The 27,715-nt window shown below is 38.3% G+C and overlaps 3 protein-coding genes across 7 annotated transcripts in view; 1 reads left to right on the plus strand and 2 right to left on the minus strand.

Annotated features, from left to right (window-relative positions):
• Positions 1-1,907, minus strand: part of CstF64 (cleavage stimulation factor subunit 2 CstF64) — a 33,027-nt gene extending 31,120 nt beyond the window's left edge. For 3 of the 4 annotated variants that reach the window (XM_089240181.1, XM_089240180.1, XM_089240182.1), the window contains exon 1: positions 1,656-1,899. Coding sequence is in view for 2 of the 4 variants with exons in the window: in XM_089240180.1 (XP_089096306.1) it covers positions 1,656-1,713 (58 nt within the window). In the remaining 2 variants the exon portion in view is untranslated. Of the gene's footprint in view, positions 1-1,655 lie in introns of all 4 variants that reach the window. The other variant, XM_089240179.1, reaches the window with a different exon arrangement.
• Positions 1,908-4,289: 2,382 nt separating this feature from the next.
• Positions 4,290-11,584, minus strand: Dsp1 (Dorsal switch protein 1). Of its 2 annotated transcripts, none has more exons than XM_089240184.1 (5): positions 11,332-11,584; positions 9,071-9,245; positions 8,509-8,663; positions 7,706-7,880; positions 4,290-5,275 (listed from the first exon to the last, which is right to left on the minus strand). In XM_089240184.1, the coding sequence occupies exons 2-5, from the start codon at positions 9,215-9,217 to the stop codon at positions 5,120-5,122; spliced, it is 633 nt and encodes a 210-aa protein (XP_089096310.1). In that variant the 5' UTR covers positions 9,218-9,245; positions 11,332-11,584; the 3' UTR covers positions 4,290-5,119. The 2 variants fall into 2 exon arrangements, with proteins under 2 accessions (XP_089096310.1, XP_089096311.1); XM_089240185.1 differs by lacking the exon at positions 11,332-11,584 and adding an exon at positions 10,380-10,986.
• An 8,712-nt stretch (positions 11,585-20,296) lies between these two features.
• On the plus strand, positions 20,297-26,776 carry LOC149079576 (uncharacterized). Its single transcript, XM_089240186.1, has 2 exons — positions 20,297-20,410; positions 24,115-26,776. Exon 2 carries the CDS (start codon positions 24,342-24,344, stop codon positions 26,553-26,555), a length of 2,214 nt encoding a protein of 737 aa, XP_089096312.1. The 5' UTR covers positions 20,297-20,410; positions 24,115-24,341; the 3' UTR covers positions 26,556-26,776.
• The last annotated feature ends 939 nt before the right edge of the window (positions 26,777-27,715 follow it).

Genomic DNA, 27,715 nt, shown 5'->3' on the forward strand with positions numbered 1-27,715 from the left:
AACTTGAGATGATCACCGATAGACACCACCTTCATTTCCAACCCATCTCGTTAATGGCAGTAAATTGCAATGGCCAGAGTTGGTGCTTGGTGAAGTAGTAGTAGAAGTGGGTCCTGGGCAAAAGAAACATCAGAAAACCTATCCCACAACTGTAAGCAACAATGCTTGATTAACGAATATTAACCATATTGTTCGAATTCGAGACCCCTTGGACTTCTTGTCAATCTAGAAATATGGCATCATTTTAAAGCCAGATTTTCGTGGCGTAGGATTTCTGTGCAATATGTAATATGAGAGGGGATTGCTGAAATATCTGAATATTTCAGGGCAATCAATCAGAGCTTTCACACTGCACAGAAAACTTACTCTACAGTGGGATATTCCTAGGAGGTTTTCTAAACCACATGTGATGTGGATCATCCAGCGTGACACAGCGTCCACTCACCAAAAAGAAAAGCAGTACGACTGCTTTCCTACAGAGCGCTTTACATCAGGCGTGATTGGCCAACTGCTTCTGGAGGAGTCAAATGCAACAAGCACAGCACTTTTTATCGATTTTATCTTCCCCTTTGTTGTTTTCTTTGCCTTTCCTGTCTCCCTTTTTTAATTATGCAAAATGGCAAAAATACATGTATATGCAGAAAAGATGATGCACCGTGCTAGGAAAAACGCAGTGCATATAGTGCATGATAAAGTTTGATTTTTCTGACGACACGAAATGGTCCTATTCAGTTCACGCTGCGCAAAGAAACCTGGTCCTAGAAGTATGGGGGACTGCACTATGAGGAAGGAGATTGGTTGAATTCTCAAAATTCAGGTATCTTTTTTTAACCAATCAACGTTTTCAAGCTGCACCGAAAACCTATTAAGCTGGGTTGTTCTAGGAGCAGGTTTATCTGCGCCGCATCCAACTTGAATCACCGACATGACACGCTGTCCCCTCACCAATATAAGAAAACCAGCGCTTTACGTCTGCCGTGATTAGTGGACTGCTTCTGGAGGAACTAAATGCATCACGTGTTTCGCTGGTCTCTCCATTTTTGTTGGGTTTTTTACAATGAGCTGATGCGCCAGGCTAGGAAAACACAAAAGCGTAGCGTGAATATGTAACACGTTTCTGCCGACGCGAAATTCTCCAATTCGATTCACGCTGTGCATAAAAAACTACTCCTAGAGAAACGCACGGGCTCGACCATAGCCTCACGTGTAAAAATGAAGGGCGGAAGCCGCATGAAAATAAGATCTGTTTAAAAATTTCAAGAGCAAGCATGAAAATTCGTGGTTAGGAATTTTTAGCCAAGTGGGGGGGGGGGGGGGTGCCCATGGCCCCCAGGCTGTGATCTTTTGCGAAGCCGCCGACGAGACTTCCACGGGGCCCCCCCCCCCGCCTTTATGGATTTAAAGCGTAAAAAACAAAATGGTGAAAATCGTCCCGAGGCCCTGTCAGCCTACCCCTTACCTCTCCCGGATAAGGGCATGATGCTCTTAAGACGGCTCAGATTGAACAGTGTAATTTAAGAAATTAACAACAACGAGTATTGCCACGGAATAGTTCAATTTCCCCATGAACTCTAATCAATGAGATTACACGTGGCTAATATGAAAACATGGGCAATATGTATAAAGTAATTTAACTTTATTGATATTACACTCACCAAATACTGATCTCATGGAACGCTCGGCGGCGGATATGGCACCTTGCATAGCACTCATTTTTGTTGATAGTGAATGTGACCAATTACAAAGACGTAACGGCTCGAAGTGTCGGCCTGAATCAGCGCAGAAGACAATATATCACGGAATATTGAAATAATAATAACTTATGAACTGCTGAATCTCGTCATGCAGAAACACAAAATAGAAAATACGCCGCCACCGCTTACTGCAGCCACGAACACTGGAGAGTTGTTTAATTCTTGGCAGGTAACCAACTAATAAAGATATTTATCGGCCTTATTCCAACATGTCTCATATATTGGGAAAAAAATCAACGGATATGAAATTTTTGAGAAAAAAACCGATTAATTTCAGCAAAAAATGATTTTTTTATTCGAAATATACTGTTTGATTTCCATCGTAATCCGCAACAAATGCATTTAACCGTGCTAAGAAAGCTAAATTACTAAACTGACCATATTTGCACCACAAAAACATTGAGCTTCGAAATACGGGACATTCCCAATTATCGCCAAAAATGAGCAAAGTTGTTGAAGCCGGGTTTTCCTAGGAGCAGGTTTCCTGTGCCGCGCGCAACGCGTTTCACCCCGCGCGACACGCCATCCACTCACCAATAAGAAAAGCAACACGACTGTTTTCCCATTACGCCTTGCGACTGCTTCTGGAGATGTCAAATGCGTCGTGCCTTTGCCGATGTTCTCTTCACTCTTGTGTGTTTTCTTTCCCTTCAAATCGGAAAATGCAGACGACAGTAACTGATGCCAACGCCGTAGACTATACAATATAGCCGTCCTGATCTGATGCGCCCCGCTAGGAAAACACAAACGCGTAATTATGTTACTCGTTGCCGCCGACCAAAATTATACCGTTCGGTTCACGCGGCCGGCTTAACTCATTCTGAAACCGGGTTTTCCAAGCCTCGCGCAACGTGGACAACCCAGCGCGACATGCCGGCCACTCGCCAATAAAAAAAAAAAACAGTACGACTTTTCCTATAGAGAGCCTCCCGACAGCGCTTTACGTCGGGCGTACTGCTTCTGAAGGAGTCAAATGCGTCGTGCGCTGCGGTTTTGCCGATATTCTCTTTACTCTTTTCTTTCTAAACGGGAGCATGCAGACGACTTGGCTGATGCCAAGGTCATAATACTATAGCAGTGCTTCTCAATCTTTTTTTTGCCCGTGGCCCCTCTTTGAACCATTTTTTTTCCCTCGTGGCTCCCGTCTTACCCACACTCATCTAGAAGCAAGATCCTTTATATGTATTGAATAGATTTTTTTAGTGAATATACTGAACGGAAATTTTGCAAAGAAGATTGGCCTCCACAGACCACCTGGCCTAGAATTTAAGCTCCCCAATAGTCCGAGTTTTATTCAGGACCGTCTCACCATCATGGGGCCCCTAGGCAAAGTGATGCAATGGCAGTCCCATGCTTAGCTGGAAATAAACAGCCTACATATTTCCAAAATTTATTGCACTATACAAAAGATCATAAGGTGGGGAAATGAAGTGCTACTGCAAATTGCAGCGAATTAAAAAAAAAAAGACAAAATGTGAGATGAGTTGGGAAGATAATTATAATCCGGTTTGAATGCAAAATAAAATAGTCAGGATAACCACAGAAAAACCAAAAACCGGGACTATCCCCTCTCGTTCACAGGCATGGTGGGAAATTCAACTTACACAAGGTTCTGAAAAATTCTTAAATATATTATAAAAATCCATCGAATTGGCTGAATGTAGAGATTAGGTGTATATCAGCAGCCGAGATTCCCAAATTCTACTGCCGATCACCATACCACCTCTGAAAAACTGCCTTTCCGCTCCAAGCGGCATTCAATCGTCAAAATAGTATAGGGCGACGCAAGGGAAATAATTTGATGAATGAAAAGAGGCCTACAGGGCTCCGATATTAAGATTATGTACTTAAAAGGACTCCGGGAGTCAAGAAGGTTGAGAACCGCTGGTATAGGGAACAGTGACTGTAGTAACACCACACTTTTGCTCACGATTGAGTCAATCTAATATTCCAAGCAGCTCTTCGTATCGCCTAGAATGACAGACAAAAGTGGGTATAAGCAGGCTACATTACGGCTGGATTTCAACTTATCGCAAAATATGATTGTGTTAGTTGCAATTAAATTCTCAAGTCAGCCTGCAAACCTTTTCCATCAATGGATATGTTGAGAAATGCTGCTCAGATATTTAACCCGTAACCGGCGTCGTGGTGTTATTTTGATCCCAGCAGGTCTGTATGAATGCATTTAAAAAAAAAAGTCTTCATGACAGTTGAGGGTCAAGTTACGTTTCAGACCTGTAGGCACTATTCCTCGCTGGGGAAGTGTATTGGCCTTTTGTCCAGACACTATTAAAAAACTGACAAAATACAAAGGGAAGAGAATATTAGTTTGCATAACCTCGACTCTAATGAGCATCTTCAACATTAATTTGATTTCAAATTCACTGTCAAACCCACTTGAAATAATGAGATTGTTTATAACCATTATTTTTTTTGTTACACTGAAGTATATTAAATTAATGTTCACACATCTCTATCTAAATTCTACATTTGCATAAAGATATCTGATTTTCACCAACACAATGGAAAACAGAATTCACTGAACGATATTTATTAAAAATTTACATTGACAAAAAACAAAATTCTACAGTTGACCACATGGTTGAACTTTTTTTTTTTGCAAAATATCTGAATGGAAAACGTTTAATGTGTAGTTTGTTACAAACAATAAAAAAAAAAGTCATGAAAAATGAGCATAAATATTTCTTTTCAAAGGATAAGACAAAAAAAAAAAATCGACATAGAAGATGCTCAGCCAATTTACTGCATGTTTGAATATTATATATAAACGTTAACTTTTTAAGTAATGCAATCTTCAAATAAAAAGCAGAAATTTAAGAAACCCAAAAATGCTACAGTATCCCTGAGTTAAGAGGTAGCAAAAAATCCTAGTGTAAAGGGGGGGGGGGGAAATAAAACCAACTTGGGTATTGTATTTAAAAGAGGGCAAATTAAATAATGTTTAATAGCAGCAAATGGCTCAACACGTCCTTTTTAAATATATATATATATATATATATATATATATTTCATCCCATATTATAAGTACTTGTACAATAAATGAGGTAAACAAAATGACGAATGATAAAAAAAATAAACCCTAGAACAGAAAGAAGTTTCCCAACCACTGGGCATTACCTTAACAGAATACTCTCATGACAGAAAATTTTTATCGAGTGGCCTCAATGAACCTCACATGATCCTTTCTGTCCTAAGGTGACAAATATGATGCATGTGTACAAACATGTATATGCTGAAAAAAGAAAAGAAAAAACCTACAATGAAACCTATAAACAGTCTAAATCATCTGCGGGTCAAAATCCACAGGTTCCACGGTTTTTAAAAGTTCCTTTCCCCCCCCATGTCTAATCATCCTCGTCATCTTCCTCTTCTTCATCCTCAGCTTCTTCATTTTCTTCTTCTGGCTCTTCTTCCTCACCAGACTCCTCATCAGATTCCTCTTTCTTAGCCTTTGCTCCAGAAGCTTTGGGTTTCTTGCCACCCTTGTAGGCATTTACTTCCTAGTGAGGGAGACCATTAAGATTAAAGCAACCATTATTTGAACCACATCAAGCCAAAAAGCTCATTAAACAAGTGCACAGACTCTTCAAGAGCATCTAGCTGATGCATAACATTTGGGGGAAAAAAATTTAAATTGCATAACACTATGAAAAATTTTATAGCCATAATAGTTAGACGTGCCAACTTTTGGAATCCAGAGATTCTCCGGGAGGGGGGGGGGGGGGGGGGGGATAGAGCCCCCTCTGGCACTCAGTCTCGATCGGAAAAAAACCACAAAAAATTGGTTTTTTTTAAAAAAAATTAATCAAGAAAAAGTTTCACCCCCCCCAAACTGGGTCCTGCATTGCCCCTGAGCAGAATATAATACCATGCAGAATAGAGAAATCACATCTACATACTGTTCATAAAACATAAGTTTCCTTCCATGGATGCTATCATTGATTACCTTGAGTATATGAACTCTTAAAAGCTTTATATAGCTTAAAGTTTTATATTTCCTTTCTAGACATTTTCATCAGAGGAAACAATTTAAAAAATTTCAAAATACAAAGTCACTGACGAAAAAAACTTGTGTTTACAACACAGCTGTTAATGGAATACAATAACGATTATACAGGAATTTCGGCAACCAAAGTCATGCCCATGATAAATGATTGCTGATAAACGTTACATAAACAGTCATGTTTCTGCCAGTTGCTTAAATTTGATTTTTTAATATATATATTTTTAAAATTAAATTTGAAATTCCCAAATATACCACCTCAGACACTGAGAGCCTTCTCACCAGAAACATTGCAAGGTCGATTCCTCAGTAATCCATGATTATGAAATGCAATACTTAAGACTCCCCCCCCCCCCAATGGTTTTTTTTGCATTAGAGCTTCTGTAGCATCCTCAACTACAAAATTGTCTCTCTAGAACAAGCTGTCATCCTTGAAAACAAATGCAAAATTGTCTATAAATGCACACTGAAAAAACATTTTGTGCAGATAAAATAAAAATTTAAGGGAAACATTGTTTTATACTACTTTCTTTTATAATAACTTTCAATGCTTTGGTGGCATCTAGACAAAATAAACATTAAAAACAGGGAACTAAAACTTATGCCTCACACATCACTCTTGATCGGTTCTGAAATCAGTCATTTCTGATTTCGTGGATTCAGAACCACCTTTTTAAGGTGTGCGAACCATTGCTAAAACAACCACACCACTTTTTCACATACAGATTTCACACATACCCATAAGGTTTTTCAGCAATAAAGTCCCAATATTAGAAGATTGTTATTTGTTATAATGCCTGCCTGGATCGTCAGCTTGTCACCATATTCCTCAAATTCTACCCAAATATTATCACAAAAATCTTAAAATGACAAATACATAAATTTCACCACAGAATCTAGATGTTTATATCTTCTCATTCTGTCAAATGCTTGTATAGATTTGTCATTAGGCTATAGCTTAGGCACCATTAAAGTTCTCTTGGAGGTGGGGGGGGGGGGGGGGGGGGAAGACACACACAACTACTCTGTAAAGATTGTTTTCATTATATTTTTTGAAAAGACTATCAAAATAGCTGCTCAAGAGACCTATTTTGTCGAGTTCTTGTGCATGTAACATTGCTTATTGAACTGATTTCTTTTTACTAATTCTCTTCCTTGAAAATGATTGAATATCATGTCATGAATCTGGTAGGTGTCAAACGTTTTTGTAATTTTCTTGATGTGATCTTATCTAAACATGCCAAGGTGCACCTATGTTATTTTGGTGCCAATTTCCACACTTGAAAAAATCTTTAGTCTGTCAAGTGAGAAAATATTTAGCTGACAAAAGAAAAAAAAAAAGCGATTTTTTGAGGTACTGCAATAGGCTGACCTCTAGCATCCCAGTATTTCTCTTAACTATAGCCATCTAATATGCATAATTTTTTGTTGCAGTTTTCCTGGTATTTTCACAATAACACCCATTTTAATTTCTATCCTTTTACTAAAATAAAGGATTAAATTATTTTGTAACTTGTATTTCCACTTTAATGTGAACTTTGCTCATTTGCCAATCAATTTAAAATACCAATTTCACATATCTTTTTGTCGAGAAAACACGATTACCCTAGGATTGCAAAGCAGGATTTTCGGGGACATTAAATTTTTTTCTATCTTTATTATAGAATATGAAGAATTTGTACATAAAAATTGTAAAATATAAAAAATTTGTGGTTTTGGACATTTCAATAAGGTAAAAAAATAAATCAAGCATTGGCATCCATGCTATATAAATATCTGTATAACCTGGCTTTTTCCAGGGCAGAACCTGGAGTTGATTTTTATTTACATACAATTTAGTAAAATGAATGAAGATCATGTTGCAAAGTACAACAGCGAAAATCAATATGACCAGAATGTAAGAAATTTTTTTAAAACAAAAACTCACCTTCATGTAACGAGCTTTATCCTTCGCAGCAAGAGCTTCATACTTTGAACGAGTTTCAGGTGATACATCATTCCAACGACGTCCAAGTTCCTTAGCAATTTCACCAACGGTAGCATCTGGCATACTTTCTTTCACTTTGGAACGCTCATCATTAGAAAACCAAAAGAAAGCAGAACTGGAAGACAAAATGGAAAGCAATGAACAAACACTCGATTGAATTACAATTCAGAAAAAAAGTATCAATTTCCAAATCAATTTTTTTTAAAATACAAAACTTAAAAAAGATGCAGTAACTTTAGTTGTGCCTTACAACCCAAAGCATCTGGAATCCCATTTTAAAGGAGAAAATCTCAAAACAATAGAGCCTCTTAAAAATTACGTGGTCACTTTTCTCAATATTTTATAAATAGCTTCATTTAGTTTAATGCATGCATTAACAATGGGCTGAAAGTAAGAACACAAAATGTACATATAAATACAATTACAACCACCTCTTAACACTATACAGAAAAAAAGAATGCCTTTTGGGATAATTGAAACTAGGCTTATATTTTACAACAATTTGTGCAATATAATCCATATTTTCTGATTGAACATGGCGAATCAAATTTTGATTAATGGTCTTGTGAATTTCAACGCAAGGTTTAATACACTTTTCTCTATAAAACCGACTGAAAACTCTTTCCAGACCAGTAGTAAAATACCCAATACAAAGATTATAAAAATATTTAATGAAAAAAAGAAATCAAGCCAAAATAAAAAGGTAAAAAAAAAACAAACAAAACATTTTGATATTTACTCACAGAGATCGTTTTGGGGCATTGGGATCCTTGGTACGTTTCCTCTTCTTTCCCTTTTCATTCTTTGGAGGCTTGTAATTTGCCATCTCGGATTCGTAACGCTTCTTGTCCTTCTCTGCCATTTGATGAAAACGTTGTTTCTCTTTATCTGACATGGTCTATAACCCATTAAATAAATTACATAAATAAACATCACGTAATACATATTTAACTACTCAAGGTTAATATAGCACTTATAACTCTCAGTGAACTAAAACAATTAAAATTTAACCACAGCAACAGTTAATGCAGAGTAGCTTGCTATTGACTTTTCATACATTACATATCGGGTGCTCAATGTAAAGTGTTTTCCCCCCTTTTTTGAAGGTACAATTTGATTGATTCCTACTAAAATCAACCCTCCCCTCAAATTCTCACAAAACAGTATTTATTATTTGTGATTGCCTGCCAAATATTTCATCACAAAAACAACTGTTGGGGAAAATAGAGAAATTACCCTCAGAGGCTGCCCAGATTTTATAAGATCCTGTTTTTCTGGAAAAAAAAACAAAACAAACCAACATACCTTCCAGCGATCAGCGCACCTACGTGAAAACTCAGCAAAGACTACATTCTCGTTGGGATGCTTTTTCTTATGCTCTTCCCGACATGTCTGAACAAAAAATGCATAAGCGGACATTCGTCCGCGTGGCTTGTTATCACCTTTACCCATTTCCACTGCTACTCGACAACCACAAGAGCTGAAATAAAGATTACAATATAAATACATTGGAAAAAAAAGACATTTGTCATAACATCTAATTCCACATCTTGTGACAGGTCTTATTAAATCCTAGGTGGTACTTTTCCATAAAAACCATATCACAAATTTGACATCGAACTGGTGCATTTTTTTGCGTGGTTTTCCTCCTGAAAAACAAGAAAATTTACCAAGATACAAGAATGACCATCAGGCCACGACAAGCACTAGGTTGACAAAGCAGAGGAAGATCAAAGTGGGCCGAGACCCCAGATGAGCGCCTGCAGTGAAATCCACCTGTGCCTAAGAAACCAGTGTCAGGAACTAAAATTTTCTATTTCAGATTATGAAACTGCAGATAGAGGGCAATATAAATTTTTTGGAATTTATACCAGTATTACCCATTACTACCAAAGGTAGTCACCAAGTTTCGGAAAAGTCAAAATATTTGAGTTTTTTGTGGAAAAAAAACCTTAGGCATAAAAAAAGTCCGACCCCTGGACCATTTGACAATTCAAGAAATTGTGATCACCAAATTTAGGTATTAGGACACAATTTCAAAAATCTATCTGTGCATCCACCAACACAAAAAAAAAATAAAAAAAAAAAATTGTCTCCAGGAAGAGACTAAAAAAAGGTCAAGACAGTGAGAGTTATAACATGGGCCCACCCATGCACCTCACAGAAAAATCTGATTTAGCTTTTCTAGAATTTACCAGGTAGCACCTCATTAAAAGCACTTGGTCATGGGTCTTGTGTAGCTCTTAGGAGCACCTTTATAATGTTGGACGTAAAAGAAAAAAAAAAAAATCACCTAATATCCAGTCCACACCTAATTTACGACTTACCAAGCTCTGTACATGTAATGTACCAAAGCAATCAATAAGCAAAGTTTATTAAACAAACTAATCAATTCTCAACTGCCATTGAATACATAATTTACAACAAAAAGTATAAACCTCATTTCATGATGAAAATGCAATCTAATACAAGCAAAAAAAAAAATTTTACAGTATAACAAAAAAAATTGGAAATTAAAAAAAAAAAATTATTAAAATTAATTTTTCAAACAAAAGCTTAACTATCACCAAGTCGTCGAAGAAAAAAAAATCGAAAATTCAATTTTAAAACCAACCTAAATGTGGCTAATACCAATGGCCAGTCACGTACACCCCCTCCTGAGGACAATGAACTATTTCCGGATAAAGAAACAATTAACGTTTTCTGTCTAGCATTCGAAACGTTCAGAACTCTCGCGAAAAACCAATTAAATAATATAACACATTAAATACTACGCAAAAACCGAGTAATCCCACCACTTTCCAGTGCTCAACACGCAAAGCCAACACCTCAATAGGAAAGCCACGAACGCAATTTTTCAAACAAAAAAACAAAGCTTTTGAAAATGAAGATCCATGTTTTCATGAATGAAAACCCCGTTGAATTAAGTCCTTGAAGGAAGAAAATGGCTGACATCCGACGTAGGTGACGCTAATCTTATAGAATATCACCATTTTCGAAATACCAACATCGGGCATCCCCCATAGCTACTAATACTAAACACCGACCCGTGCCATAGACTAACATTGCTATCCTATGTTATAACACAGGGAACGGGGCTTTTACAACGTTTGTATTATAAAGCATTGGAAATCCAATGGCTACGACCTATTTGAACGGACGCCCCGATTTAAACCTAAATTGCGATCCAGTCTCAACACGGATCTAATTAAAACCAATTTGAAAAAGTTAATTTAGATTCTAAACTCACCTTTTATAACGGTTATAATGAAATTTCGAGTTTTTATTATAGAGAAAACACCGTTTATAAAAGTAGCTTCCTTCCCATAAATTCCTCCCATAGAATTACTATGGCGGCGATAGTCCTCCTTTGTGCCTATGGAACGAGCTTCAGTAATGCATTGACGACATACTGAGCGAATGTTAAAAATTCGATTTCTCGGCGAAAAATTGACGATCCGACACGTATTACGTATCAAAATGAAGCTCGCGAACTAATTAATAATTTTCGCAATATGAAATAATGTGAAAAATTGTAATTTCCGCACGGAAAAATCATTACTTACCGATTTTAAAAATGCACGGCTTTCCTTCGTCTACCTCGTAAGCAGCAAACGGCGTCCAAAAAGACTTGTTCCGCCGTTGAAATCAAAGGGCGCTCGCTCTGCTCGCAGCTCATTGGTGGATTTTGGATGAACCGCAAAAATTTACCAATCACGTCCCCGAGTTCCATTAAATGACAGAATTTCTCCTGTCTTTCAGCCAATGAACGGCTTACTTCGCCTTTAATCTGTACCGGCGGGAAAATGGTTTCTGGGTCTCCTCTCTCCCCCCCCCCCCACACTTCTGCTATCATTTTCCAGGAGGTATATTTCTCTATTTTTTGCAGACGACACATATAAAACAATTTTGAAAACATATTAAAAAAAAAAAAAAAAATTGTGTGTAATAAAATTTAAAAAAAAAGTGAATTTGAAAAAAAATTATTGCAGCGAAAATGAAATTTTTATCACAAATATAATGCTATTTTTTGCGATTCTCTGCTATTTAACCCCCCCCCAACGGCTATTGTTTTTGTTTTTTGGCGGGAAAACGCCATTTTTATCCAGGGCCGCAACAAGGGGAGGGGGTGGGTGGGTGCTAGACCCGAGGGAGGCGCAAATTTCATTCTGAAACTTCTCCTTCAACATTACAAGGGGGCGTCGAAATGCGCGCTTGTCCCGGGTGACGAAGCATCTAGTTGCGGCCCTGTTTTTTATAGGAAGGCTCCTTTACTCTCCGTAGTAGCCCTTAGTGTTTGTAGAGCGGTTTGGATCAGAGCCGTAGCGTGTTTTTTCGGGGTGCCCCGGGGAGACTTATACTTTGGTGCTCCCTTGAAAAGGTTGGCCCCTCATATCCTGGAGCAGGGCGACTAGGCCAGTGCCATCTAAACACATGGGACCACCTGGGGGCCTCAGGATGTGGTTGAAATTCTTAAGAACTTGCCATTTGGGGCCTCAGGAAAATCTCTTGGCTCGGGAGGTCCACAATGCTCTTAAGACGGCCCTGCCCTAGGCAGGGATCTTTAGGAGCCCCCCGTGAAACCAGAATTTTTAGCGGGCCTTTCTATAGTGAATTTATAGCGTGAAAAAATAAAAACTGATGGTAATTGCCCCGGACCCTAGGGCTGGAGCAATGTTGGGGGGGACTGGGGCTATTTGGGCCTCAGTCATCCCCCCCAATAAATTTTAAACGCAGCTGAAAAACTAATGAATGTACAATGGAAGAATGGCTCCCAGAAGTTCAAGGCTGACAGAGTTTCATCCTGGGGGAGGGGGGGGATTTCTCCGTTGCCACCCCAAAAGAAATGTTATTTTTTTAATAATATGAATTCACTATAAAGGGGCCCCGTCAAGGGTACGGACACGGATCTAACATGTGGAAGTCATGAATGCAAGGCACTCCACCCAATAGCCAGTGCCATCTTAGAGCACGAGTCCACCGGGGCTTCGAGAGAAGGGGGGGGGGGTGCACAAAAATGAATACTGGTTGAAATTTTCGAGAATTTTCCACAGGTAGGGCCTTAGAAACATCGCTTGCCCCGGGATGAAGCGGGACAACGATGAAGTGGATTTTAGTCAGTTGAGGCCGAGCGCAAGAGCGTTTGTTCCCAAAACATTGGAAATTAAATTAGAAAAAAGGGTAAAGTTCTCTCGGGTTTTTTTTCCGGAACACTTCAGAAGCAGTGCCGTCTTAAGAGCATCATGGTGGTTTTTCTGAGGCCCTACCTAGTAAATTGTAGAAAATTTCGAATTTAATTTTTGTGAAGCCCCTCTTCTCTTGAGGCTCCCGGGCCGTGCCCGGGTGAGCCCATGCGTTGAGAAGGCGGGGCCACGGGTGCGTACCATCAAATCTGCCTCTGCGGTGCCCATGATGCTCTTAAGACGGACCTATCTTTGGCCCTCCCCCACAAGGATGGAGCTAACGGGGTCCGGAAAAAAAACAATCACTTTCATTTTTTTTTTCATGCTATAAATTCACTATACAAGAGCCTATGAAAAGTCTGACTAAGGGAAAGCCAAACATCTCAGCCTGGGGGCCCGTGCTCCAATATGCACCCCTTCGTATAGGTTTTAGTCCCGTATACACGGTACGGCTGGTAACTTATTATGTACATAACAATTTTTTCTTCATGTCGGTGCCTCTGCCCTCAAGAATGGGGGCTGACAGGGCTCCAGCCCTGTAAAACTTTTATCTTCTTTTTTGTTTATTCACATTATAAATTCATCACCCCCCCCCTAAATCCTGTACCAGCAGGAACCCATGGCTGAGATCTTTGGTGGGGGCCCCTAAGTCTGTATTGAATTTATAGTGTGTAAAAACAAAAAATGATAACAACCGCCCCGGGCTGGAGCCAGGGCCTGTTTACCATAAGTTCAGGCCCTGGGTTTTTAAGAGACCCTCACATACAGGGTGTCCTGTAAGTGCTAACACGGCCTCTCATCACCCGTCCATCGTAGAGGTGTGATTCCAATTAAAAAAATGCTCAACAGGCATTCAAAAATTACCCTGTGCCAGCTTTGAGAGCGAAAATACAGTGTGTGACAAAATAAAAATAAAAAATTGAAAATTTTATACGGTCCTCCCCGTAACCTAACTTCCAATTAGTAAGTTCTTGCCCTGTATCTCCTGAGGTCAACTAAAGAAATTTCATGTTTCGAAGTGATTCACAGAGATATTGGAATTCGAAAAACGGCGGAAATTAGGGAAAGAACAACGTTAAATGCGGAAAAACTGTTTTACCCGCATTTAACGCTGTATTTTCACTCTCAAAACTGGTACAGGGTAAATTGAGCACCTTTTGAGCACTTTTTAAACTGGAATATCATACCTCTATGACGAATGGTTGATGAGGTAAAGGCTACGCTAGTACTTACAGGACACCCTTTATAATGTTTTTTGACGCAGAGGCGTACGCCTAAGGCTGGGATTACACGATAAAAGCTTGATAAAAGATCTTTTATGAAACTTGAAAAATTCAACCAATAAGCGCATTGGTTGCTTTCAAGCAAATGCAACCGCTGATCGTATTGGTTGGGCCATGGTGGAAGAGCGATGCAACGTCCGGGGCACTAAGCACCGAAAGACCACCAGCGGGTAAAGGCCCATTCAAGTATTACGTAAGCATATTTTCAGTCATTTTTGACCCTTCCCCTTCCCCCCGCTTGTCAGCAAAAGTCAGCAAAGCACTGACCCCTCCTCCCCCCGTCAGCAAAATTTCGTCAGCAACCTAGAATATTTCATATCTTCAAAAAGGGGTGGTTGATGACGTAATCTATCATTCAAACCCCACCCCCCCCCCTTGTCATCAAAAGTCAGCAAATCCGAAACTCCTCCCTTGATGCTGACGTAATACTTGAATGACCCCTAAGAAGACAAAAAGCTGAGGTTACATGGGCAGGTACATACGCACGTCTTCAGCAGGCCACGAAGGGGGGGGGGGTCCACAAATAACTATTATAGACATATATATGTTAAGAGAGAGATATAAACATGTATATATGTACACACAAACATATAAACACTCATATATATAATATATACAAGACGGGCGACATTGTCCATTGACAGCAACGGGAATCAAGGAACTTCATTGTCTATCAGAAGTCGCGCACAAAGTTATCGTGAGACAATCCGAAAATATTCAGAGGGGCAGAGCTGATGACGAAATTTTGCTAGCAGGGGGGGGGGGGGGGGTCAAAAATGGCTAAAAATTTACTTACGTAATACTTGAACGGCCCCTAATGAACGATTTGGAGGCATTCTGTTCGTTATTTGCGTATCTTTTCTTTGACTTGTGTACGTCAGCGCCACCAATCGGCTGTTTTTTTTAGTTATTTTTTTTACTGTCTTAAAAAAATTCCCGTGACCTAGCGATGCTAACCCTGCAAACCGTTTTTTATTTCGGTTATTTTTCCGGTTTTTATGAATTTTTGAAGTTTCTACAGACTTTTTGCTCACCCTGTATAAAATAATAATTACGGTGGTATACGAGGGATCATTTTTTTCTCCATATGAAGGGTATACATGCTCTTTTATTTCACCTGCACTGACGTGTTGTTTCTCTGCTCGCAGACTTTTCATACTTGTGACAAAATAACATGCTACCTCATATGATAAATACAGGGGATTTTTCTCTTTTTTGCTTAGCGAAAAACTCTGTGTAAACGGAAGCATTCTTAGTCATCCTCAGAAAATGAAATTAAAATTTTATTTAAAAGTTTAAAACAAATAAATTTAAAAATAAAATTTTATTAGTAAAAATGCGCCTTCTCGAAAATAAGTACGCAGGACGGTATGTAGTGTATTCCATGTAAACATCATTGAACTGGAATTACTGCTGCCACCGTTTCATCATGGTGTATATTACGATTCCTTCCGGTTATAATTAGTCTTGCGCATCTTACTAACGTTAGTTTACCGTATACAAAAAGCAACTGTTAAAATTTTGAAGCAAACTTGATATTTTAACAAATATTACCTATAAAATATTTATCAATATCATATTATATTGATTTTTTCTATGCGACATATTAATCAAAATTCGGTCATCAATTTCAATCGAAGAGAATCGCATCGATTGTTCTTTTTTTATTTGATAGGTGACAGCAGTAGTGCCAGTTTAATGATGTTTACATGTGTACAGTAGTCCCGCTTATCCGACATAAACGGGCCGGTAGAACGTCGGATAAGCGAGAATGTAGGATAATAGGGAGGTTAAGAGAGGAAAAAGCTTATTATAAACGTCGAACCGTGTGTTACAATTTTACAACGAACCTAATACTCATGGTTTAAAACAAAATAGCAGAAAAATTGACTGATTACAGAAAATTAACAGTTACAGAATTCTGAAGTTAAATATTGTATACTTAAAAGTTCAGTCCTGTGATGATTCAGAAATTTTTTCCTCTCATCGCCCTTGAACTCAAGTAAACCCATAGGATCCTATGTTAAATCAGTAGGTTCTATCGCCCCCTTGGACCATTCCATCGCCCACTAGGGAGCGGTATTGCCCACTTTGGGAAACACTGATTTAAAGCATAGTTTCCCAACCTTTTTCGCCCCATCTCTCGCCCCCTTCAGAAATTTTTTCTCCCGTCGGGTAAGCGAAGGCCTGTTAAACGAGACGCTACCGTAATATACTATATGCTGTCCTGCGCACTTATTTTCCTTTTACAAGGCGCATTAGCGGGTTCATAGCCCTCTAAGCCCCCCTCTCCCCGTGAATACGTCTCTGCCCCAAAAATAACTACATGTGAAGGTCCATAAAAATTCATATTTGCTCTCAGTTTGAACTTATGAGAAACGGACCTTTTTCCTTCTAGAAAATTTAATCTTCCATGTAGCTCAAAGAGGGGTGCCCGCAATTTTTTTTTTACCCAGGATTCCTGAAGTCGGTGCCATCCCTTGCCGAAAAGGGCCTTCGTTGAAACAATGACTTCAACATATTGTGGCATTTTCGTTGGTCCAATCCCGTCCTTTATGAACATTTTGACTGGTAGGCTTTCGTCATCCAGGGCCGTAGCCAGAAATTTTCTTTGAAAGGGGAGGACTGGTATATCGGGGAGGGGGCGAGGGGGTGATAGAGCAATAAAATTGACCAAAAGTTATCCCATATCAGTCATCCAAAATCAGTCATTTCCTCTCCTTTCGGTCAGGTTTTCAGTAGCGATTCCAGACGCGGGAGCGATGGGAAAGATCGCTCCTCCCAAGAGCCAAATAATATGGAAAAATTTGTTTTGAAACATCGCTCTGGATCCGTCACTGCTTCCGTTATTTTTGCAGCTGAGCACTACTTCGACTTCATTCTCAACTTCAGTTGTCCTCCTCGGCTTCATTCGCAGCTTAATTAGTAGCTGAATTTGCCTGCCTCCACTCCATTTGAAGCTGAAGATGCTTGCTTCCGCTCAGGTGTGGATACATAAGAAGAGAGGGCGATGGGGCAATCGCTCTTCCAAAGAGCCGAATAATATAGGAAAATTTATCTGCCCCGTAAAATAAGGGACGATCCAACTCGGGGCCGCAACGAGCTCAGCTTGGTCAGCTGGGACAAACACGCATTTTGGCGCTCCCTCGTGATGTTGAAACAAAGGTTAATGGTTGAAACTTGCGACCCCCTCTGGTTCGGCGAAACGGGCACCAGACCCGTCTACTCCCCCGACCCCCCCGCTCCATATTCTAAGCCGCACTTCTTTGTCTCACACATGCTTGCACACTTTGTTGGTCACTCTTTTCTTCTTCTGACCCTGACGCTGTAGGTCACTACCACACACACACATATGCTCATACACTACTAAACCATGCATGTACCTCGTAAATATTTCTCTGTGGAACCTGTAACGAATTGGTACGTGTTGGAATGTGCGTGTACGTGTGGTGAAACCTAACGTGAAGTTTGTTTCTGTATAGTGCTTGTTATGTGTAGTGCTGCCATCTGCCACCAGTTTTTTCTAACTATGAGTGAAGTGTAATGATTGAATAATTGCATCGTCGTAGGCCTGTTGCCCTCTGTGGTGAGATTTCTCAATGGGGAGATCAGCTCGCATTTGCGCCTCGAAGTTGGGAACCACAGGAAACCAACATCAGCCGACCACCACTGCGGTGACGGTGGGGTTCGAACCCGGATCCCCGCGATACGAGTCCGTCACTATGACCACTCGACCACCACAGCGGCATGCCCATACACTATCTAGATCAATCACCGGCCCAATACATTGCTCTAAATCCCTCTTTTGGACTTTCACTGACATGGCCCTCGCCCTTCAGGTGACTCTTATGGTCATTCCCATGCCCACACGCTATTTGTGTCACCCTTTTGGTCACTCACTGACCTGGTCCCTCGCTCTCTATGTCACTACTTTGGTTACTCCCATTATTCACACACACTCTTCAATTTCACTCTCTTAGTCACTCACTAACATGGTTCCATGCTTTATAAGGCCCTCATTTGGTGATTTACATGCTTGCACACTGTTTTGGCTACTTATTATGCTTGCAAACACTCTTGGTCACTGTTTTGCTCACTCACACTCTTGATCTTTTGCTCTTGAAGTCCTCACATGCCCATACACCATCTGGGTCACTCATTTATGTAGTCTCTCACTCTATAGGTAAAGGCAGATACCGCGATTTACCGCCTGCGGGTTTGCACAAACTTTTCCGCCCATGTCCCATCTTACAAATGTTCTTGAAATTCCGTCATTATATACTAAAATTTGTCGCCCAGGGCTCATTAAGCCCTTTTGTAAGAGCTTTTTTTTTTGCCAGTCCGCTAATTTTTTCTCATATTTATGTATTTTTTTCTGGTTCACAAATTATTTCTTCCCCCCCTCTCTATTTATCGTCAATCACAACCTGTTTCTACGGTTTATGTATTTTTTTGTTAATCTGCAAATTATTCCTCCTATTTATTTATTTTTTTCGTGTCTGCAAATTATTTCTTTTACTAATTTTTCATCTGTCCGCAGATCATCTCTCCCATTTATTCCTTTTTCGCCAGTCCGCTAATTTTTCTCCCATTTATGTATTTTTTTGCTGGTTCTCAAGTTGTTCTCATTTGTTTATTTTTCTCTCTTCCACCAGCCAGCAAATAATTTCTCCTATTTATTTATTCCCAATCTATTTCTCCGATTTATGCATTTTCTGCTGGTCCGCAAGTAATTTCTTCTAATTAAACATTTTTTGCCGGTCCGTAAATTATTTCTCCAACTAGTTTTTCATCTGTCCGCAAATTACTTCCCCTTTTCATTCCTTTTTTTACCTGCCCGCAAATTATTTCTCGTATTTATTAATTTTTTGCCAGTTCTCAAATTATTTCTTCTACTAATTTTTCCTCCTGTCCGAAAATTATTCCTTTTATATTTCATTTATTTATTTTTTGCTGGTCCACTAAATGTTTCTCCTATTTATGTATTTTTTTTGCTGGATCTCGAATTACTTCCCCTATTTATGTACTTTTTGCTACTTTACGCATAGCAACACCGGTCATATCGCCATATGTATTTTTGTATGTTTCTTCTATTTATTTTTTTACTGGTTCTCAAATTATTTCTCCTATTTATGCATTTTTTGGCTGTCCGTAAAATATTTCTATTTGTTGTTGGCCTGTTCGCAAAAACTCTCTTTCTCTCTCTCTCTCTATATATATATATATACAGTCGAATCCCGTTTTAACGAATACCGTTATAGTAATCCTACTTTTGTAATCGTCCTTTTAAGTTTATATAAGAGGAATGCAAAAACCTGGAATTCCTTTATAACAAAATTTCGTTATAACGAAGTGATTTCTCCGATCTCTTGGAGTTCGTTACAACGGGATTCGACTGTATTCCCCCCCCCCCCCCATTTACTTTTTCTGTCTCTCCAATTTTTTATTTCGCCCATTTATAAATAATTTTCTGGTTCTTAATTTTATTATTCTGGGTCTCCTATTTATTTAATCTCAATCTATTTATCCAATTTATGCATTTTTTGCTGGTCCGCAAATTATTTCCCCCACTAATTTATCAATTATCGGAAAATTATTCCTCTGACAATAATTTTTTTTTGTTGGTTCGTGAATCATTGTTAACGGAAATAATTATTATTTCACCTATTTATGTATTTTTTCACCGGTTCTCAAATTATTTCTCATAATAATTTTTCACCTGCCTGCAAATTACTTCTTGCACTTATTTATTTTCGCCGGCTCACGAATTATAATTCCCCGCATTTCTACCGGCCCGCTAAATTTTTCAACAGCAATATTTATTTATTTTTTTTTGCCGGTCAGCAAAATGATTTCTTCCATTATCACCGGTACACGGAAATTTCCCACTTTTTTTCACAGATCCGCGGTCGTAAAAAAGTTTGAAGAATGTTGGTATATAAACAAGCTCTTTTTTTCATTTTCCATAATTGTGCGGGCATTTCCGTCCAGACAGCGTAGGGAGCAAGAGAGGGCGCTCGCGCGAGTGAAAAATCATTTCCAAGGACATATTACGTCATCACATTGATAATAAACAAGACAAGTCCGCTCAAATAAATGCAAGAAAGAGCTGGGGAAAGTTCACACACATATTTTTCTTCATAATACACAAACAGGAAGGATTTTGTCAAGAAAATTTGGTGAGTTCTTTCTTATTTTCATATTTTGTATAGCTAATATTTTGTATAGTACACAATGTTAAAATGAAATCCTTATAGAGAGCGATACCATTCATAGAAGAAGGATCGTATTATCGAGAGGCACGAGTCATCATCACGTGCCGCCACAGCTGAGGTGTATTATGATGACCATACGTCCCGTATTGAACAATCCCGCGTAATTCTGGCAATTTTTGTAAAAACAGCCAGTTTTTTCCACGCATTTTTAACGAAGCCAACTTGAATTTTTATTCTTCATTCAAATCAAACGATAAAATTATCTGCACAACTCATAAATTATGTTATGATTATTACGATTATGAATAAAAATATTCTCACGTATTTGTCGTGTTCAGAGCTTCCCTTACCAGACCCGGCGCCCGGTGCAAAAATAATAGCTGGCACAGAGGCATCTTAATAATTTCAATGCCTGTGATTTTAAATATTCTGTGGGTGACGGGAAATGATAATAAATAAAAAAATAATCCAGAATTAATGGAAGAAATGATTCTAGAATTGATGAAAATTTAGAATAAATGAAAGAAATAAAAAAAAAAAACAGTGTACTATTCTTTTTTTCTCCCTTCATATTGTAATATTTTTAATGAAAAACTCATCGTCTAGTATGTGACAATGTTACATACTGGATGATCAGTTCTCTGCAATTTTGTGTATCTAAATTAATATAAAATAAATTGTCAAAGTCAAGTAAAGTTGCCAACTATCGCTGAAATTGCTGAAAAATTGTCAATCGCTGAAAATGATGGTTGCTGCAAATCAAAATTTCATTGGGCATGAAATTGTACAGTACAGTGATCTCTCACTTATACGCCCTCTCTTTTATAGGTTTCTCTACCATGATGTACCGCATGTGGCACGCGGGTCGCGTATGGGCCATCCCTGTGTCTAGAAGTGCAAGTACCCCCACGATAAAGGAGATTTCGCTATAATGTGATTTTTAAAAGTTGATTTTACGATTTCCAATCTGCAAAATTCAGCTTTGATCCTGGAAATGGGCTTGCAAATTGAAGATATATAATACAACATAGTAAAACCCTTTGACGCCGAAATACGTTGTATTTGATGACGTAAGCCGAGACAAATAACGTGAGAAATTCTGAGATACAACTCACCAGTTGTCACTGATGAACAACGTTTCGTAACACATTGACGATGCCATGCGAAATTTAATTGAAGAAAATATGGTTTAAGCGAAACTAGAATTTTTATTATTTTATTTTTTTTATTTGACAATAACACTACAAATACAATCTGATACAAAAACACAAACAAAAAAACACATATGAATACATAGATTAGGAACATTCACTCTGTGACCCCAAGGAGCCAAGGTGCCCTTCCAGTAGGTCTACAAAAATAATCTATTGTCTGTTGGCACATGGCAACCGTCATTAATTTTTTAATGATTTTTAAGACATTTTTTTACGATTTTTTATAATTTATATTATTTTTAAAATAATTTTTTTTATCTTTTTTACATCTTATATCTTATTTATATTTTAATATAAATAGGATAAAAAATTTTAAAGTAGCACAAAGAATTATTTAATATTAAGTTGTGTGTACCTCCACTTTCCATCTTATTTGCGAGTCGGTATTGCATAAGGTTACTGTTATCCATCAATTGTTAAGCATTTTATTACTGTTATCAATTATCTGCATTTATTGCATGATTTCTTCATAGTTTATATCTTTTGCAAATGAGTAAATATTGAAATTTGAGCTTATATTCGTACGGTTCATTGTATGAAAAAGATTTAGTATTTTAAGGACAATTTAACAGAAACTCTTTTTAAATTATGTTTTATTGACTCGTGTTACTTGATAAATATTCCTATATCGAGTAGATGTTCTATTGCTTTTCATGGTTAGCCTTATATTATTTGCTGTTACGTATTTTACAATTCTGTATATATAGATTTGCCTTTTATGTTTAGTGTGTGGCATTGTTATATTGTTGTTAGAGTTAGTACTTGTTATTGGTGATGTAATTTTATTGTAAGTGCTATTTAATCCTTGAATATTTGTATCATGCACATATGCCCCACCCCAGGCACAAATTCCATATATTATTATTGAATAAATCCACGCATAAAAGATGACTTTTAGAAAGTTTTTATCAATCGTGTTTTTGAGTATATATAGGATTGCTGCATAGATCCTAATTTTTTAAAACTATTTTTTCACTCTGCAGATTCCATTTAAGATCATCCTGTATTACTATTCCTAAATAGCTATAGTCATGACTCAATTTCTTGACAATTGCATTGCAAGCTCAATTGGTACAAGCAGTAATTGTGTATCTTTATGTGTATATCAGTTTCATGGTTGATAGTTTTAGTTTTTAAGCAAATGTATTTTGTTTTTCGAGCATTCAGTTTTAGTTTGTCAATATTTAGCCATATATTTATCTTAAATAGGTCCTCTTCAACTTTTTCTTTTAGACATCATTTCTGATTCTTCAACATAAAGGATAGTGTTATCTGCGAATGATATTGATTTACCATTTAAACTCATTTTACATAAATCATTGATATAAACAAGAAATAATGATGGCCCTCAGGAACGATCCTTGCGGGACCACCTTTCATTACCTTTTGGAATGTGCTTATTTCACCGTTTATCATAACAGCTTATTGTGCTTATCATAATAGTATGTTTTAAACCAGTTTAGTACATTTCCTCCTATGCCTGCTGAAAAGAGGTTTTTGTGAGACTATTCAAATCAATTTGCGATAAATATGCGGAATTATTCAAGCTTTTATAAAAAGACGAAAAATGCTATTTGTCAACCGATTCTAGACTGTTTCATTAAGAAGAGTTAGCCTATATATCAAAGCACAGACTCTTCGCGAGAGAAAACATCCACACTCTCTAGAATCAGTCAAAGGTAGTGCAGACCGAAAAAGTATTAACTCAATTCATTAATATTGGCTAAATTCGCGGGATCTATTCATAAGTTTGAATAATTAATTCATTAAAAAAGTTCCTTTGCTGTTGGCTTAATTTTTTAGTCATTCTAAAGAAAACCAACTCCCTATCCCAATCTTTCCCATGTCAAATTCAACTCATTTTACGCGACTAGTTTACGGAACTATGCGAAGGGCACCTGTACTGTATATCCAGCAGAACTTCACCGAGTATACCTCCTCCTAAACAGATCATGGCCCGCCGCTCTGTCTCAACGAAGAGATTTTAGCAGGTTGTAGAAGAAGACTTGGGTAGTACTGAAAGAAAGAGAGAGAGAGAGAGAGCTGTGCGTGCATGTATTGTGAATCTGTTTCTATGTAATGCTTGTTATGTGTAATACTGCCAACTGCCGGAAATTTTCAAAGCTATGAGCGAAGTGTAATGATTGAATAATTGTAGGCCTTTTGCTCGCTGTAGCGGGCCTTTTCGACGGAGAGATCAGCTCGAAGTTGGGAAGCACAGAAAATCCAACTTTGGCCTACCACCACTGTGTCAGCGGTGGGGTTTGAACCCGGGTCCGAGCGACACGAGTTTGTCATTATGACCACTCGACCACTACAGTGATACGGACTATAGACTACCTGGAACGTTCCCGAACTTTCGATAGAATTTACTAATCGATTCTGTGGGTCCAACTAATAAAGGCAAAGTTTTTACGATTAATATAGTGCATTTCTTTTATTTTTGTTTTCTAGGCATTTTGAATCCGCTGAGTTGCAGCAGCTGAGGAATCAAACGCTGAATCTTTTGGAAGATTGTACTTGGGAAACGTTCGTCATCAGCTCATCTATGCAGGATTTTATACTTACATTGGCGTTGATAAAAACAAAAACATTAAAAACTGAAAATTTGAGCATTTTGTTAGACAAGTTAAAGCAGTAAGTACAATTACTGAGTGTGTATCGAATTCAATCCTAGCAGTATGTACGAAAACGGAGATCCGGTTGCTCGTAATACAAATGCAGTACCTCGCTTACGGGATATAGCCATAATAAATCTAGCCGCCAAAATATGGAAAGCATCTGATCTGAGGGACGTGATAGAACGTCACGTGAAAAAGAAAGGACGCGAATTTTATCGTTCTGACGAACTGCACAAGAAAGTTGTCGAGAAACTGTCCCTCCTGCAGTTACCAAAGTCTCTGCACGTTGAAGTTGGAAATGCTTCGATATGTTTAGGTCGAGACGTTTTGAAATTGGCGGCATGCACGGATACGATTACCTCTCATCTTCACTCGTTCCTCCAGAAGTATCTTACACTTGAACAACGCGTGCAGCTCATAGGATCTGTAAATCTCGATAAGAGGGGATTAGTAAATGTATCGAAAGTGCTCGAGTTGCTGCTGGTGGAAGAGTGTCCAGAGAAAACGGATAAGTTCATTGAAGACGCGTACGAGTTAGCGTGTACATACAGTCGAGAGCCTGTAGCAGATTTGCTGTGGAAAAAGCATCTATCAAATGAACTGAGGTCGAAAATACGAGCGACACCGGGCAACGATTTCGTTAGGTATTGGACACGTTCGTTGGATAGTCGGCGTCGTACATTCACGGGCGAGGAATGTAACGATTTCGGAACTGCTGCATACTCTCATATGATGGCATTGTCTATTGACGAAGGTGTTTTCCACTCGGTGGTATATTTCTGGTCGAAAATGGAAAACGAAGAGATAAGTCGGGGACTGAAGGACTGGATACACAAAGCCGAAAAACGCCTGATATTCGAAAGAAACATGCACGATGGCATAAGCAACGAGGCAACGTGCTTGTTTCTTTTCTTGTTTTCGAAATTGAGCGCAAATCAGAAAATGACTACGGTAACCAATTTGTTCCTCGAAAGTAAATTATTTGAATGGCAACACTGCCACAAATTAGCATCTTTGTTCCACAGCTGGCATTTACGATCTTTCTTCGTGCCGATGTTCCAAGTCGTTCGCGACATGATGAGTAACTATCAGTACCGTCATTTCATGGTGACGATCCACGACGAAATAAATTGCAGCAATTCTTTCACCACTTCCATACTAGTCGATATTTGGAGCGCGAGTTCTGCTAAATTGAAAGAATCTTTCATCGACGGAGAAGAATGGATATCGAATTTTCTTTTGAATGTCAACGACATCACCATTCCGTGTCTGATATTGCGCGATGCTAGCGACGATTTGAAAGGGAAAGGCATACGAAAAACCCTATCGGATACGTCATCCATTTGCAGAATACTCAAACTCGACAAGCTGCAGCTTCTGGAGGAACTCATGGTGGAAACATTGCGATCGGCAACTGATGTCACGGGACATAAAAAATTAGCAGCGGCAGCGTTCACTGTCTCCGTCGACGAAAATTGCTCGGGATGGAGCTGCTGTCACCCTACGGAACGATCGTGGCTGAAATCGCTGGAACTGCTCAGCTGGAGCTTCGGGAACCAAGACGACGACATAGACACATTCAAATCAGAAATAGAAACAGACTGTATCATTAAGAAAGTAGCTTTATATGCTAAATGTGTGTACAGCGATTCCGAAGATGCTGCGGAACATTCGAGACATGAATGTCACGTGGACAGTATCGATATCGGGAGGCATTATGGATGCACGCGTAAATTTCTGGACTGGTACTTCGATAATTTCGAAGAAAATAAGTATGAGATAATGCGATACTACGCCATAAGCGATCCAAGTTCGTTCGTGAAAGGTTTCTACGATTGGAAATCGTTCGAGTCTTTCCTACGTGATTGTTTCGCATCTTACCTTGACGAGATGAAACATTTAAGAGCCGTCATCGGGACCAAGGAAGTGATCTGCGATATCATATTAAAAAGCAGAAACTTGGAAGAAATTCTGGACTTTGCGGATGAAGTTTTAACTTGGTGTTTCTACTCTGACAGGAGTGAAATCAAGAAGTTCAAACGCGATCTTCTACTGTCCGAATGTGGGCGGGAATTGATAGAGGAATCTCTACGGTCTAGAAACCTGCATCTACGAAAAAATTTCTCTGAGCAACTCGCAAAATGGTTCAGACCGGTTCCAAAATGGGTGGTTGACGACTTTGCGGGCCGATGTACATATACAAAACACTTCGTAGAAGCGTTAGCCGACGAATCAAGTTTTCAACTTGGCAAAAAAGTGGGGTTTTTTTTTTGATCATATCGTCAAAAAATAACTTCAAATTATGTTGCATGTTTCAACATCTATATTTTGAACACCTTTTTTCTTTTTTTTTGACAAAGCTGGCTTAAATTCTCAATTTTTACTGCGCAAGAAACAATTTGTATTATAATTCGTAGCAAGTGTCCGTTATGTTGAAATTTTGTTTTCTTTTCTATCCAGCTCAAACCTGAGCCAAAACTGACTATTAAAATTTTTTTTTTTTTTGATTTATTTGTGCTTATTGTACGTCAAAATGTCACTTTCAAATGAGATTGGAAACATGTGGAAATTGTGGAAATTCATGCAAAATTTTGTAGAAAATAACCAATCACATAAAACTAACAAAGCGAGCAATAAATCTGGCAACAACAATGCAATTTCCCATTTCTGAGAAATCCTAAAAAGGTGGCATAAACAAGTGTCATTAGATAAGGATCGTTTTCAGGCACGGAAAAAGAATAAAGTTTGCAAACAAAGAATCCGTAAATCGTCCTAAACGATAGTCCACCTCTCTATCGTCGTTTCGAGTAATTTGTAAATATTATCGTATTGTATATTTGTTTATCTTATGTCGTTATTATATTATATATATTTTATTGTGTTATTTATTATGTTACTGATTGAAGTTGTTTTTGTGGAACGGATTATCCGAGTTTTCATTATTTGCTACAGGGAAGTTTGATTCGATGTACGAGTGATTTGGATAACGAGAACGTTGGCTTAACGAATTAAGCTCGTTAACCGAAGTTCCACTGTACTGGAACGGCTCTCACATTTGCGTCTTCAGCTCACCACCATTGTGCACGACCACCTAGATAAAGGTTATATAGGAGGTCGTGCACTGTGTCGTCTGGTTTTCGAGTTTATGTTGAATACGGGGTCTAAACCTAGGCCCTCTAGCAGTGTTGCCAACTTAGTTGTTTTCCAATTAAATCTGGTATTTTTCCCCGATCATTTAGTTGGAAAAATATCCATCTATAAAAAAAATAGTTGCTAGTTGTTTTTCTGTTCTTTTGCAAAAAAATGTATTTTTCGGCAGTCGTTAAAATTGCGTGAAAATACGGAAATTCAGTTTTTTTTATGAAGGAATCTAGTTGGAAAAGTTTTTGACTGTTAGTAACACTGATGCCCTTTTACAGTAAAAATAAAGGCTC

The sequence above is a fragment of the Pholcus phalangioides genome, unplaced genomic scaffold (genome assembly GCF_987345545.1).
Source record: "Pholcus phalangioides strain wild (caught in Gottingen) unplaced genomic scaffold, Ppha-v1.0 ptg000012l_1, whole genome shotgun sequence".
Classification (NCBI taxonomy): domain Eukaryota; kingdom Metazoa; phylum Arthropoda; class Arachnida; order Araneae; family Pholcidae; genus Pholcus; species Pholcus phalangioides.